The sequence below is a fragment of the Podarcis muralis genome, chromosome 1 (assembly GCF_964188315.1).
Source record: "Podarcis muralis chromosome 1, rPodMur119.hap1.1, whole genome shotgun sequence".
NCBI classification, from domain to species: Eukaryota; Metazoa; Chordata; class Lepidosauria; order Squamata; family Lacertidae; genus Podarcis; species Podarcis muralis.
Window position 1 is genome coordinate 80,184,647 of NC_135655.1, and position 16,325 is coordinate 80,200,971.

General features: G+C 42.4%; 1 protein-coding gene across 4 annotated transcripts in view; it reads left to right on the top strand.

The window, feature by feature from the left end:
- The first annotated feature begins 9 nt into the window (after positions 1–9).
- CPSF7 (cleavage and polyadenylation specific factor 7) overlaps positions 10–16,325 on the top strand; it is a 22,344-nt gene continuing 6,028 nt past the window's right edge. The window contains exons 1-5 of one of the 4 annotated variants that reach the window (XM_028737222.2): positions 10–84; positions 598–708; positions 9,740–9,958; positions 10,900–11,003; positions 12,305–12,450. In XM_028737222.2, the coding sequence (XP_028593055.1) occupies positions 655–708; positions 9,740–9,958; positions 10,900–11,003; positions 12,305–12,450 (523 nt within the window). In that variant the 5' untranslated portion in view covers positions 10–84; positions 598–654. The other 3 variants (XM_028737212.2, XM_028737231.2, XM_028737248.2) reach the window with 3 other exon arrangements.

The following is a 16,325-nucleotide window of genomic DNA, read 5'->3' on the forward strand; positions in this document are numbered from 1 at the left end:
AGGCGGCAGAGCAACAAACCGGAAGGGGCGGGGCTCGGCAGGGAGGAAGGGGCGGGGCAACGGGAGGAGGCGCTGGCTGTAGCGGTGAGAGGAGGAGGGGAGGAGGCGGCCGAGGACGAGGGGGGGTGGGGGTTCGCGCGCGCGTTTTGGGCCTGCCTGGGATTGCTAGGCCTTGAGCAGTATAACGGGCCCCGAGCGGCGCCGGGGAGGCGGCGGAGCTTCGTGGCCGGGGTGAGCGCGGGGGAAGTGGGCAGCGGCGGCGGCGGCGTGTCTCCGTCGCAGCGCGGGAAAAAGGAGGCGATGGCGGGCGCGAGCGTCCAGGCGCGCGCAGCTATGGCGGCCCGCGGAGGAGGGGAGGCGGGGAGGGAGGCGGCGGCGGCGGCGGCCCGGCTCTCGGGTTCTCCGCTGCCGGTGGAAGGCCCCGCCGTCCGAGTGGCACTGAGGCGGCGAGGGGGGCGGGGCCGCCTGCGCGGGATCCTCGGCGGAGCGGGGCTGCGCGGGAACGGGCCTGGGCTCTGCCGGCGGCGGCCGCGTGAGGCGGCGATCTCACTAACCTGCGTCTCCTTCCCGCTTCTCTTTGCTCTGTGACCCCCGCAGTGCGGCTCTTCCTTCTCCCCCCACCCCCGGTTCTCTCGGCGGCTCCCCTGGAGAAATATGTCGGAAGGAGTGGACCTCATCGACATCTACGCCGACGAAGAGTTTAACCAGGTGAGCGCGGCTGCGGACCCCGCTGGGTGGGCGTAAGGGCTGCGCCACCGTCTCGGCGGGATGTGGAAGGGCGGCAGGTGAGCGCTAGAAGAAGAGGCGAACTCTCCACGAGCCCCGAAACTTCGGCCCGTGCTGAGGTCTCAAAAGAGAGGTTTGTCCTCAGGTGCGTTGTTAGGCTGCTGGAGCATCCTTTCCTTGCACGGTAGAAATGCGAAAATCTCTGTAGAAGCAAATTCCGTTGTGTGAAAAGTTCGTTGAGTGAGAAGTGAATAGTGTTAAATCAGCGTTATAACTGGAGATTTCCTAATAAACTCCTCACATTTGCCAATTGGTGTGAATTGTTTTACTCTACAGGAAAGAAAACCTCATGAACCAAATGAATGCATGTTGGAAAAAATGTTGAATCACTATTTGTGCGTGTGTGTTTTGGAATGTATGAAGGCTTCCTTTAAAAAAAAAAGAAATAGGAAGTTACAGCATGATAGAAATAGAAAGTAATAGCATGTTAGTCTCCGTAGTCTCTTAAGTGAGAGGCGCCTTCCTGGAATCAAGTTAACATAACAGTTGAGGATGCTGAATCTTTTAGAAATATGTAACCTGGGTCAGTGAGCAGACCAAGATGGTTGGTACAGTAGCTCCTGCATGTGATTTCAAGTTACATAGTATTCTGTCCCATTCGCCGCACCACATTGACACAAAAAATAAAACATGGAAACTGACAGGCAATTACGCAGTTAATCACAGGCAATACTAGCACCTTCATAGGAAAAGATCCTTCAGTTTTGTGCACACATTGCTTGCAGTACATATTCTTTATAGCCTAAAAAGTGAACAGTTAAGTGATGTTAGGGGTGTAGGTAACAGCAACTTTAGTCCACCTTACAGTTCTACTTCCCACGTTTCATGCCTGCTTATACCTAATATTTTTTGTTACAATTATAAATTGGGTCATCTTAGTTATTGAAATGACTGTGTTTAATGGGAGAAAGAAGTGGGAAGACAGGATAACCTTTTCTGTCTGATGTACTAACTTTGTGTGAGAGTGCATTGCACTAGAAATCAAATCTGGTTTGTGGTGTATATTGTTCCCTATTGATTTCAATCCTCAAGGCTTGATTAATGTAGCACACTTTATGTGGGGCTACCCTTTATCTAGTCCGGAAGCTTCAATTTGTGCAGAATGCAGTGGCCAGACTGCTCAAAGGAGCAACATACAACTGCTGCTGAGGGAGCTGTTGTGGTTGGCTGTTTGTTACCTGCCTAGGTTCAAGGTACTTACATTAATTCACAAAACCCTAAACAGTACAGGCCTTTGCAATACGATTTTTCTCTTTAATGATGTTTTATTGATGCTTTTTGCTGCTTTTATTTTTATATGCTGTTAACCACTTTGGCATATTTTGATGAAAGTGTGGATTATAAATACATAAATAAATAAATAGAAATAAACACCCACATGTGTTTCAAGTGTGTGTTTATGTATTACTTTAAATAGAACATTAAGAAGGCCATGCAATTCCATAAGCAGTAGGACTGGAACCAAACTTACACTGAACAGAATTATACTGTAACCACAGAAACATGGCAACCAGCAGCCAGTTTGTTCATAATAACTCCTTTAGTGGCATTGTTCAGTGGCAGAGCACAACAAACCACGCAGGAGGTCCCAAGAGCAGTCCCTGCCATCTCCAGATAGTGACTGACTGCTGTCTGAAGCCCTGGAGAACCTTTGCCAGTTGGTCTAGCAAATACTAAGCTATATGGACAGTGGTCTGACTTGCCTTAAACCAGCACCCAATATTCCTACAAACCTGGGCTGAAGAACATATAGCTCCATATGCTTTAGGGCCCCTCTGCTACCTTCCGTCCTGGGCTGCATGGTTAGTGCTCAGGGATGATGGGCATTGTAGTTAAGCACATCTGGGGGGGGTGTCACAGGCTTCCTACATGTGCAGTACTCATAGTCCTTACTCCAGGTAAAGATAAAGCATATAGTTTATATTGCCAAGGTCCCAAGTTTGATCTTGCCACCTCCAAGCATCTCCATTTTGTCCCGTCATTAATTCCTGGTCACACCCATTCTTTCCTGTTGATTTATTTACTACTATGCATAAGTTTCATTTCACAAGGGTTCTAGTTTATGTTCATTAAGTATCCCTGTATGTGGTTATAGCACTAGATTGATTGGTGTACAAGAGACGATTAATACCTATATGTCAGCTTTCCTGTATCTTGGTTTGGGATGTGTAGGAACATTTCCTTTTTTGGGTTGACGTTAGGGGTGCCCAGTGCTAATTCCCTCCAATGTCAGGTGTACATTCAGGTGTATTCATGTACATGCCATCTTGCATTCACAACTAGTGCAAAGGCACTTAGCTGTTTTCAGTAATTTTGAATATATGAATGCTGGTGAAGTTGTTGCAACATCACACAGGGTTTCTGCTGCTGCACTAACTGTTTTTTCTGACTGCATGGCTCTAGGTAATGACCACATTTCATCTCTGGGAGCATTGGATGGATGGATGCTTGTCTCTGGAAGGCGTGGGGTGTATGTTAAATGTTCCACTTGATCAGGGAAAATTTATTGTATTCTGCCTATAGTACCCCATTTTTAAATATTCTGTTCCCTATCAAGAGTAAAAGAAGTATAACACGAGTATGTAATGAATTAATTTTATCTATAAGAGTTTTTCATATTTCTACAATAGTTTTCTAGAGTAAAGGACTGTTCTTGTAAACTTGGTAATCTGTTCTGGTGAAGGTGTTCTACCCTGAAAAAGTTTTAATTACAACAAATCACTGGTGTAGATGACACCATTATAGCTTTCAGACAAATATGTTTTATATATTTATTTAAAATTCCTAGTTGTGGCAAGAGGAGAAACATAAAATATACTGAGGACCAAATCCTCTTGTTCAGGTATTTGTTACATAATTCAAAAACTTTATATGACTTTTGTGCACATTTATCATGTGTGCTATGTCTATTTCCTGTAGTATTTCTGCCTACCATACACTTCATTCTGTATACCTTCAGCCACTCTCCTCTTTAATGTGTGCTTACCTAGTCTTCACCCACATTGGCTTGTTCCCCAGTGGATAGATTTAGGCCACATTCGCAGCATACTTTTAAAGTACTATGATACCACTTTAAACTGTCATGGCTTCTCCCAAAGAATTCTGGGAGCTGTCGTTTATCAAGCATGCTGAGAATTGTTAGGAAATCCCCATTCCCCTCACAGAGCTACCACAGTTCCCACAGTGGTTTAACAATCAGCCCCTCTTCATAGGGAACTCTAGGAATTGAAGTTATGGGAAGGGAATAGGAGTCTCCTAACAACTTTCAGCACCTCAAGAGTGCTTTAAATGTATGATTTGAATGTGACCTTACCAGTGTACGTGGTGAGAAAGAAAGAACAGTATTTATAGGCCTATAGTTGCTTCATCATGTATTGCCAATGATGTCGTCAGCCACACTTGATCTGTTGCAGGATAAGAAGAATAGTGAAAATGTACTCCCCATTTCTTCACTGTATATATGGATGGAGCTTCCCTGGGGGCAGGTGGGGGGGGGGGCGTACTCTGGCTGTGGATAGCAACTTCAACTTGGATGGTGGTGTTTTGTGGTGGGTTACCGTATTTTTCATTCTATAAGACGCACCAGACCATAAGACGCACCTAGTTTTTGGAGGAGGAAAACAAGGAAAAAAATATTCTGACTCTCAGAAGCCAGAACAACAAGAGGGATCACTGTGTAGCGAAAGCAGCGATTCCTCTTGCTCTTCTGGCTTCTGGGATAGCTGTGCAGCCTGCATTCGCTCCATAAGACGCACACACATTTCCCCTTACTTTTTAGGAGGGAAAAAGTGAGTCTTATAGAGCAAAAAATACGGTATTTGCTACTATGTATGGCTTATTCCCCACACTGCTTACCTTTCATGGGAACCTGCTTACTAGTGTGCATCTCCTTTTGTAAGTACAGGAGTTGAACTTCTTAGCTGTTTGTGTACTGAGCAATGAGACAGGCTGCTTCTGGAGAGCCTGAAAACATAGTAAACATTGGACACCTGCCCTTTCTTCCTTTCTTTTTCTTATTTGAATCTCACCCATGGCCATAGTTGTGACATCTCTGGCTGCTACACAAGTGCAGAGTTGCACCACCACAATGGTTTTGACAGATGTGAGCTATGTGCAGGTGTAAATGTTCCATTTGTGTAGGAGTAGGGCTCCTTTCCATGGTGCAAAACTTGTCAGTTATCACGTGTTTTCCCCACTATGGATAGCAGGGAACTGTCTTCACATTAGATGCTGAATTCCCAGTTCATGATCTGCCCTACCAGTCTGATCAGGTTGTGTGCATAGAGCTCATATTTTTTAATACATGTATTCCAGAATAGTTTATGTACTGAGTCTGGTTATGTGTTTGGTGTGTGGCACCTTGTGATTCCATGTGCTTGTTCAAGAGTATGATGATTAGCTATGCTCTTTTTTTCAGTTGGGGCTGTACCTGAACCTCTGCTTGAGGAACATGGGAAGCTGCCTTATACTAAATCAGACCATTTGTCTCTGTAGCTCAGTATTGTCTACAGTGACTAGCAGTGGCTCTCTGAATTTTAAGACGAGGGTATCTCCCAGCCCTATCTGGTATGCCAGAGATTGACCTTTTGATATTCTGCATGCAGTGCTGATGCTCTACCTTTCAGCTATGGCCCAGTCCCAGATCCCCTCTGGAGTGGGTTCTGATGTAATGGATGCTGCTGCCCATGTTATTTCCCCTCGTTTAAGAGTAACTTGGTTCCCATAGCTTTTCAATGGGTTGTCTTTATATGCTAACCCTTTCATTTCAGAGTTCTGTCCCTGTGTGTTTTGGCAGGAGAGTTATTCATGCTTGTCTAACGGTGGAGGGTGTGTGCTGTTTCCTATGAGGTAGTATGATGGTTATCAATGTACACTCATGGTCCTTGGATAGAATGCTAATGAGCAACATATTTTTTTTCATTAGTTTCCTTTTCTTCCATCTTAGCAGCATTAGGATTTGCACACCACAACTTCAGTAGTGCAGCAGTATTACATGGATGTGGGAATACACCTTTGGACCCAGAGATGCAAAAGTTGCCTGTAAGCTTTCTTGTCCATAAGAGAATCCACTGAAGAACTAGAGAAGGCATGACTAAATAACAAGAACAATTGGACCAAGAGCCTGTGAGCTTACTGTATGTAGGGATTCATCTGGAGGCCTTTGTCAACTTAGAGCCTTTTCAGTTGTGGCACACACCTTATTAAATACCTTACCCAATGAGATCAGTCAGGCCTTCACACTGTTTTTAAGTAGCAGGCAGAAACATGACTCTTTAAGAAGACTTTTGACTGTCTTCTCCCCACTCTCAGTTTAATTTGTTTAATGTTGTGCCTTTATGTGATTTTCAGGAATTACTTATATTCTTCGACCTGGCATGTTAACAATTGCTCATTACCACTATTTTTTAGAATTGCTGCTCTTTTATGTTTTTAGATATCGTATGAAACTTTGTTTTGGAAACCACCCTGATTCCATTTTTTCCCCTTAAAGGCAGGTTATAGGTTTTTACAATAAATTAATAGTTGAGCCAAGAATATAGCACTGTGTTCTAGGATCAAGTTTTGGAAATGGAAATCTCAATGTATGGAAGTAGGCTAAAGATTTGATCAAAGTTTCAGCAAACTATTTGTTTCCTCTTCAGATTCAGAGTGCAAACAAGAATGTGTTGCAAATGCAGCTTCATGAAAAATACACATTGTAGAGAGTTCAAAGCCTCTGTGCCATGCAGAAGTAAAGAAGCACATACTATGGCTTGGGTCCAGAGTTCCTGCAGGCAGAACTTTGCTCAATCTGTGCTCCCATTGGAGGAAAGGAAAAGCAATCTCCACTGATGCTTCCTGCCCCCTGAAAAACTGCTCTGAGGCGAGGGTGTTGAGGAAGACCCTTTGGAACTGCATGGGAGGTGGCAGCAGGAGGAAATCAGCAAAAATGGCCATCTCTGCCTCCCTCCAGCAGGAGCCATCCCTTCCACAAATGAAGGGAAACTCTTGATGAAGCCTCGTGCATTTAAATTTTGAAGAAAAGGGTCGGGCTTTCCATGGAATTGAGCTTTACTCTGATTGTAAAAAGAAATAAGATAGTCATATTTCAAATTTGAAAAGGGTCCAAAGTAATGAAAAGCAAAGTATAAAGCCGGTGAAATTCCAGCTGCATATTTCCTATACGGAGCTTTTTCTTACTCCAAAAGTTTTAAAACTCACTCTGAAAAATGTCTTAACAGTTCCTGATTCACTTGGAAGTACTGTTGTTTAGTTGTGTCCGACTCTTCGTGACCCCATGGACCAGAGCACGCCAGGCACTTCTGTCTTCCACTGCCATCCGCAATTTGGTCAAACTCATGCTGGTAGCTTCGAGAACGCTATCCAACCATCTCGTCCTCTGTCGTCCCCTTCTCCTTGTGCCCTCAATCTTTCCCAACATCAGGGTCTTTTCCAGGGAGTCTTCTCTTCTCATGAGGTGGCCAAAGTATTGGAGCCTCAGCTTCACGATCTGTCCTTCCAGTGAGCACTTAGGGCTGATTTCCTTAAGAATGGAGAGGTTTGATTTTCTTGCAGTCCATGGGACTCTCAGGAGACTCCTCCTGGAAGTACTAGGGTAGGGGTAAAACAAAAATTAACCCCAAATCTCTTCCTATACTGCTAAAAAAGAAATTGTATGCTGTTGTGTCTCTGGTTTACCAATTGCATCTAATGGTCTTGATTCACTTTTTCAAGTTCCAATAAATATTGTTTGGCAAAAAAGGAAAAAATTGAGAGCCATCTAGGATGCAGGGAGAAACTGTGTAAATCATCAATTCTCTATTTGTGGAATTAGAAATGAATAAACACTGGAATTCCCTCTTGCCTTGAAAAAGGGGATATCAGCATTGTAGTATCAAAAGAATGCCGTTTGAGTCTGAAGAGACACAACGTGTCGCATGTCTCCTTGGGAACCGTGGCCAGTGGAAAGAATCTCTAGGTGTTGCAGGGAAGTTGCTGAAAATAAATAGGTCTGTATTATTTATTGAGACTATACTGTATTGTGTGTAGGGAAGAACTCTTGTGTCAGGCCTATTGCATGGTTCAATAACTGCCCAGAAATACAGCAAATAAAATAAAAGGTGTTACCTGTGTGAGACATGACCAGATAACCAAGAATGTGCAGGTCTTGCTCACATGAATGCTTGCAAACACATTTAACATGATCTTTGGAAGGTTTCAATAGCATCATCAACAGCCACTACCTTTGTTCCTGATGATCCTAATCAGGAAACTACTTTGTAGTATATGTGTGGGTGGTGTTGCTGGATATGCACTGTTTTCTCCTACCCTGTAGCTTATGCGATTCTGTATTAGGTTCCTGGAGGCTATTGGGGACATTCTTCTGGTGGTGTGGGCTTTTCATTGCCTTGCAATGGCAGTCAGTATTTGCTACAAGGCTAGAGTGGCCTTGTGCCCCTAACTGTCTTAGTTTAGTTGAAAGTGAGTATCACAAGCTGTACTGTGGTCTTTACTGAGGAAATCTAAATATATTTTTCTTGATGTCAGGAAGCTAACAATAAGTAAGTTTCCAATCTTCTGCTTTGCAGATTTAAGAGGTATCCTAAAAATAGCTTGAAGTGCTGATAGCTTGAAGATGTTGAAGTGACTTGATTTTCCTATCACCCTTTAATATCACTGCTGTTCTTAATTGATAACATTTTGTTTAGTAGTAACTTTTCTTTTTCTTATGCGTAATATCCATTCATTATTGCAGATTTGTCTCATACTACTATGTAAAACTATTTCTGCTGCTAGTAATTTTTTGTAGCATGTACCACTTTCTACTTGAAGACTTCCCAGTATTTGACTTTATAAAGTTTGCTTGAAGCAGGAGCTGCTGTTATGTTTAAAATAACACCCAAGTTTCTTTTATTCTAGATAATTGGAATGTAACAAGCATATCACTGGTTCTATGAAACCAACAAATGGTTGTGACCTGCATCCCAATATATTTACTTTAATCCAATTTAGCATACTCAGGCTAAAGCCCATTGAAAACTATGTAACAGGCTAACTGTGATTAAAAGTTCGACTGATTTCAGTGGAGTTAAGCACTTCCATCTGAAATTAGACAGTGACCATGATCCAGTACATGCCAGAATGCTGATGTTCTTGATAACATAGGCCAAATAGTTGAATTCAGACCCATAACAAATGTTAGAATTTGATTGTTTATATCCTGCATGAGTTTTTGCAGTCTTGCTAGTTTAAAACATTGAAGAATCCTTCAGGTGGGAAGCCATACCTTACAATAATCTGTGAATTACAGTATATATAATTGTTTGCTTCTGATAGTGACTCCTCTGAAGAAAAATGTAGAGGCTGATTTCTAGTGGGGTTCAGTATAAATCTTGACACAGCCTGATCACCTTTCATGAACAGCCTACAACACGATACTGCTCAAATAATCCAAAGTAGGGAAATAAACCAAGAGGCCTTTCTGCCAATTTGAGTGGCCTCTTATAGAGGTTGGTGGTTATGCTATATATGATAGTCTCCTTCACTGCATATATGCAACAAGGAAACACCCCTCATTGGAGCAGTGAGGAAAATGAGGTGTGTCTGCACACAGTGTAGATTGGGGGAGGGGGGGATGTAAAAATGTGGTTCGATTACCCAGTCCTCCACAAAGAATGGAGAGGCAAAATGCCTTGTGCAGTAATAGATGGCAGTGAAACATTCATTCTCCTCATCTCAGAGAAAACGATGGGGTGCTTGGGGCTACATGAAATAGCTAGTCCTCTTTGCTCTTCCTTGCAACTAGCAAAAAGTGCATGCTTCTTTTTGAGAAGCAGGTTTTACGTTATTACTTAAATTCTAGAATTTATTATTTGATATAGGTGTGCTACTATTCTGTGACGAAAAGAACGAATGTGGAGGATTGGCCCTGCTTTGCCTCTGCGTGTGCTCAGTGATATCTTGTGTCTTCTAGGACTCTGAGTTTAGTAATGCTGACCAGATGGATCTATATGACGACGTGCTAGCTGCCAGCTCACAACCTTCTGAAAGTTGCCCTAGCAGCTCCGAGCCACCACCCGAAAACCGGCAAGAGCAGTCTCCTAAGCCAAACAGCAAATCACCTGCTATCCTGTATACCTACAGTGGGCTGCGTAATAAGAGGGCTGCTGTTTATGTAGGCAGCTTCTCTTGGGTGAGTGCGTTCCATAATCGGAGCAGAAAGTAAAGGGCCTAACAAAAACAAAACATTTGTGTGGAAAGGCTGCATCTGCACTTTAATCTTACTACAGATGCACTGTTCTTTAATGTTAATAGAGTATAGAGCCCCATGTGGGTGGGTAGGTTTTCTGCTGCTTGCCAACCTCAGTCCTCACAACACATTGGATAAATAACTAGAAGCATTGTTCGTTATGACACATTGCTCTATTTAGAACATTTTTATCCTGCTTTTCTCACAAAGACTCAACAGTGGCTTCAAATAAAGAAGCTGCAGCAACTGTGAATGAATTTTCTCCAGCAAGTATTCCATACTATGCTAAAAAGCAGCACATCTCAGAGTTGGAGAATATGATGCTCTTGCATTAGCAGGGTAACTTTTAAGAGAAGAGGATTTAACACATTTAAGATACATCAGAAAATATGATAATAGTAGAATTGGGACCCTTAAGATGCCATGATACAGACATTTTCACAAAATTTTCTGTAGCCGGCATACAGGTATGAGAGTTTTCTCCTATGAATGAATGTCTTAGGACCTGAGTAAGTCATATTGGGCCTGCTGTGTCATGATTTAGGGTGTGTAGACTTATCACTGCCCTAAGTGCACGCAGTTCTCTTGAATACCTGTGGTATGTGTTGGGAAAGGGATTGCTGCTGCTGCTCCTTCAATTGCTTAGGTCTGTCTAGAACTTTCATCTTCTAGGAAGATACATGTTCACACATGTACGCGCTCACACATTTGCAGCTCCAAAAGTGACTGTAGTGGGAGGGGTTTAATCGAATGTTCCTTCATTAGACTATACCAGGAACAGTATAGGAACTTGAGAAGGATGAGTTCTCTTACTAATATAAGATGATGTGGGTTCTCTAAAAGGTTTCAGGTTATGATGTAATTTTCTGCTTCTTCATACATAGTGGACAACTGACCAGCAGCTGACCCGAATAATCCGTTCTGTGGGTGTTTATGATGTGGTGGAACTCAAGTTTGCTGAGAACAGAGCCAATGGCCAGTCCAAAGGGTGAGCACTCCAAGACTGCTTCATAAAAGGACCCATCATGAGGGGCTGTAATTGTGGGAGGAATGATCTAGGGACCAGTGTGGTTGATAATGGTGTGCACATAAGTCTGGTTTTCTTGCTATTTTTTTAAGGTGGCCTTAGAAGTCCCTGTTACTGTCCGGTTTGGATGCCACTGCCTTCAAACTAAATGACTACTTGTTATATGTGATTCATGAAGGTGGTGGGCTCTTGTCCAATTCTGCAGAGCGATCCCTTGTCAATGTGCTATTTGCTGCTACTCTTAATGACAGCTTTATGTTTGGAGGGCATGGAGCTGAAAATTCTGCACTGTTAATGACACTGTGCTTGTGGACAGCGGGGTTGGCCTGAGAAATCAATCAAATCAGGAATGGGAGAACCTTGGGCCTGTGGGCCACATCTGGCCGCCAGAGGATTCCCATCCAGCCTCCACAGCCTCTTGTCCTTGGCTCCTGGGCTGGCCGTGGAGGGCAGTGTTAGAAACTGGGATAGGAATACTAGGAGCCATGTGGGTGCCAAACCAAAATGTGTAGTGGGCCATTTTTATTGCTCCCCCCCTCACCAGACCAGGCAGCCCCACAGCAATAAAAATTAAAATTGCTGCTGGGTGACTCAGGAGGTCTGCTGTGTAGTGTGGCAGCAAAAGACAAGTCTTTTGCTACCTCTCTACCCTGCCAAACACCTGGTTCACCTAGCAGCGGGGCAGCAGCAAAAAACAAAGACAGATGGAGATGTTAGGCACTAAAAGTGGCACCTGGACATCTCCATCAAGTTGCAAAAGGCCAATTGCAAAATGTGACTGGTACCCGCTAATTTCAAACCCTGGTGGAACGAGCTCTCTGTCTCCCATGCTATCACAGAAGTGCAGCAGATTGGAGGCACAGGAACTTCATCTGGATAAGTACTGCAGTGGGAGATAAAGGGATGAAACCCCTTACCTCTTGTTCCTGACATGGATTGGGCCCCCACACCTGCAATTTGCCAGGAGGGAGGCACTCACATAGGAACAAATGGGGGGTTTTCCCTCAGTGCATCTGTGTGTATGCGAGAGCGATAAATGTAATGATGTGAGCTCATATGTGTGAGCAGATGAGGATGGGTGGGGGGGTGAGAGCAGGAGTGGTGTGGCCCTGTCTAATTTTTCCTCCCGTCCCACCCACCAATGCTACATAGCAGTGACATTTTTTAGACCTTGGGTGGGGGAAGATTTCTTGTCTTGGATTAGATGGTTTTCCTTACTAGAAGTTGCTGACAGTCTTCAGTTCTTTTTCCTCTGTGACCAGGTACGCAGAAGTGGTGGTTGCCTCTGAGAACTCCGTCCACAAACTTCTGGAGCTGCTACCAGGAAAGATTCTCAATGGAGATAAAGTGGAAGTGAAGTTGGCTACCCGGCAGAACCTTGCACAGTTTGAGGCTCAGGCTCGAAAAAGTAAGTTTAGATGGGGGTTGCATTTGCTAAGTAGGGAACAAGGCAGAAATACAGGGCATTGGTTAGGTCGCAGAGAAACCTGAGCAGAGCTTTAAGCCAGAAACAATTTGGATGTGTGTGAATATCCAGGGAGTGTCCATGTATATTTTCTTTTTCTGTTGCTGCTGAGTGACGCCCAAGTAGATTTTATTATCCCCTTCTATATTGCATGATTTGAGGCACGCTTCAAACTGAATGGGCTTAAGCTATTGAAGCTGCCATAGCTAGGACCACCCCCAGCTCCTCTCTGAACCTTCTCCAGAATTTGTGCAGCCCTGAAGGGGTAAGGTGCCCTGTATTGGATGCAGTGCTCCAGCTGGGGCCTTACCTCTTGGTCATATAATTCATTTACTATTATTTATAAAACACATATCCCACCCTTTCTCCCAAAGGAGCCCAGGGTGGCAAAGGAGGACCATAATAGATGGCCCTGTTTGTCAATTTCTGTGAAAGGTATGCTGTTGAATGTACTATCTGACTTAGTAAGTGGAGAAGAGGACAGTTTCCTCTGTTGTTTGCAGAATTAATCTGGACTGTTAGGATCCACCGTTTTGTATGATCCTGTCATAGTGTCAACTGACTATAGAGTTGCAGCCTTGTCAGCTTTAGCACAGCTGCGTTTTAATGGCCTCCATGTTCTGCCCTAGAAATTGACTGAAATTCAGTGCAGAAAGTCATGTTGGCCCTATGTCCCTAATCTCCACGGGGTGTCATGGTGCTGTGGTCCATTTCTCTGTGGTAGGAAGGTCAGTCAGTGTTGCTGAATCATAAGATGAAGCAGAGCTGCTTTTAGCCCTCATCAAGCTTTTCCCTGTGAAAAACTGCTTAAAGGGGCTTATCTTATCTTCACTAGGAGGTCGCGCTGGTGAATGGCAACGCCTGACAGTAACCATGGCACGTCACCATTTTTGACAAGGCCTTCGTTAATGACTTCCACCACTTTGTGATTCCTCGCCCAAAGGGCCTGAGAAATACAAATTTGTTGTTTCTAGTAATTTTATTTACACTCTGCCTCTCTCTAGCCCCCAAAGTGGCGAACTGTAAAGCAGACAAGCCAGTACGATAAAGAAAAACACATGCACAAGTTAAACGTTTGAAGTTCTCTTTATTGCACTCTCCTATTTATCACAAAGGAAACCTAAAAGTGGCTTCCGTTCGGTGACCATGAAGTGAATTTTTAATGTAATTCAGACACATGCTGAGTTTGAAATATGAATGTTATTAGATTATCCCAAACTTGCTGTCACCAAGTATCATGTGGTGATGGTATAACAGATTTCTGTGTCCCTAATTATTGTGTGTCATTGCAATTGTATGATCATGGTTTTTTTCTTTTGAAATGTTTCTCAGTTATATTTGCAATTAATTAATTTTGCCACATTGGGACAAGATCGCAATATGTTTCAAAATCCATCTTCTCAACATTCTCTCCATTATTTTTTTTAGTTCTTTTGATTATTGATTTCTTTCAATTATGTTTAGGTTCTCTATCTTGAATAAAGGTCTTAATTTTTTTAAAAATGTATCAAATCTCATAACATACTATAGTTGAGCTTATTGTACATTGAAATTCTAAATTAAGATGACACAGCTTTTTTTAACCTGGAGTTTTTGAAATAATATATTTTTGCTTTACGCAGACATTGTAAATCTTTGTAAATACTTCCTGTAATGCCCTTCCATATTATTGCCATCTTGGTTTGTGTCAAATAAAGTTGACTCTAAGTACAGTACTTTGGTCAGCATGGCTTGATTATTTCTCTGGGGTCAATAGCTCTTCATTGGGAAGAATAAAGGAGTCACGTTTCCAGATTTAGGAAGCTTTCTGACTTTGAGGCCAAGCAACTGGCCTGGTGGAGCAATGGTGGATAGTATTAATTGCCTTCCAGTACTTGGGTATTGTCCCCTTGTTTTTCTAACGTTGCATTTATTAAGAATGTCGATTTCTTAATTATAGCCAGAAGTATTCATGGCAACTGAATCTAGTTTAATTCATTAGTCAGGATCTGCTGATGTATCTAAAACTATATTGCTCTCAGAAGGACCATAAGTTTTCTTCCATTCCACAGATAATTGCTTATTTCAGTTGCTTATTTTATGTAGAAGGAGATGCGGTTTGTATTACAGATTAAGGTTCAGAGACTTCTCTGCATCTACATTTTGTATTCTGTGAGAATGGAAATGTTGATTATTTTCTGGATGTAGTAGAAAACACTCAGTTTGCAGTAGGTGTTCAGGAAGTAGTTCAGTGACTTAAAAGCAGCAATATATATATAAGCCTGTTGATATTTGCCTTTATGTAAAGCAACGTATCCTCATATATTGCAAGGTAGTTGATATTGGCATATTAGGTTTTAATATTTCACTTTATTGAAGAATTCTACTAAAAGAACCAAATGTTCTGCTGAGTGCATTCACTAAGCAGTAGGTTCCTGAGGTCATTATTTCAGGGGACGGGGAGGAGTGGGAGTTAAGCATATCTCCCAAAATTATGGGTCTGGAGGATTCTGTATAATTGTGTAGTGTTAGAATGTTCAGGTTTCCACTCATTAGAATACTTATAATAGGAAAGGAGTAGGGATAACACTATAGCCAATTAGTGATTTTACTGAAGACCATTCTTGCATAATCCAGTGCTTGTATAGTGTTAGCTAGAATTTCAGACACATTTTACATCATTAGTTAGGAGAATTAGATCAGTGAGAAGGCCATTCATGTACAGTTTTGTGGCTGTTGCCTGCAGTTTTCAGAGGGTAGAACAATTGCTTTGTCTGCAGAAGTTTCCATATTTAATCCCTGGCATCGCCATGTAGGATTGGAAAGAGTCTTCTCTGAAGTCCCAGAGAGCTACTGCCAGTCAGTGTAGACTATACTGAATAAGATGTGTTGATCACAGAATCAGAATTGTAAATGTTCTGACTTGGATTAAGTCAACTTCCGAGTTCCTACTCATCAAATGATAACCCATTTGTGGTGTTACGTTTGCACAGTGGACTTCCATTAACACATTGAACTCTGCTCATGCAGCATTGGATACAACACCGTCTATTTTAGTTGTCACTGTACCAAAGAGTGGGTTAGTCAAATATTTCCCTTATATTCAGCATGGTTTGATTAATTTTTATGCTGTCACATTTTCGTTCTTTTCTCTTGAAGCTTCCTGATTTTGCTTTTCCTTAAATGAGAAAGTTCAATACATTTGTCTCTGATAGTATGTGATGTTCTAATCAGTTACATTAAAAATGAATATTTTAATATATCTTTATATATAATATAACATACTGACTATGGCTGAGATGTAAACAACATAGACACCAGTTCAGATTTCCCCTTGGCTATAAGCTCAGTTACTAGGTAATATTAGGTAAGCCACACTTTTTCAGCCTAAACACCTATCTAGAATCTTTGCGATAAAGATCTGTCAAGTAGGATTATTAGCAAGTTTACTGTGCTAATACATAAAGCATTTTGAACACACTATAAGCACTATATGAATGATAAGTATTACTTGAATGCTCAGGCAAAATTTATTTCACTGAAACTGAACAGTGTAAAATACACTCAAGACATTCTAAGACCATAAATGAAATGTTCTCAGTTCAGTTTGGACACACTGCTATTGTAAATTGTAATTAAAGTTAAGCATTGATTTAGCATGTTATGCTGCCTGTCCATCTTACTCATAATCAGTGCATAATACAACTATCTGTCAACTCAGCACACAATACTTAAGAGAGCTCTTACAGGTCTCTTGGCCAAGACTGGGAACGCCCAGTTCCAGAGCAGGAAGGTATCTCTCTAGATACCTCAACATTGCCCAAATCAACCCAAAAGTC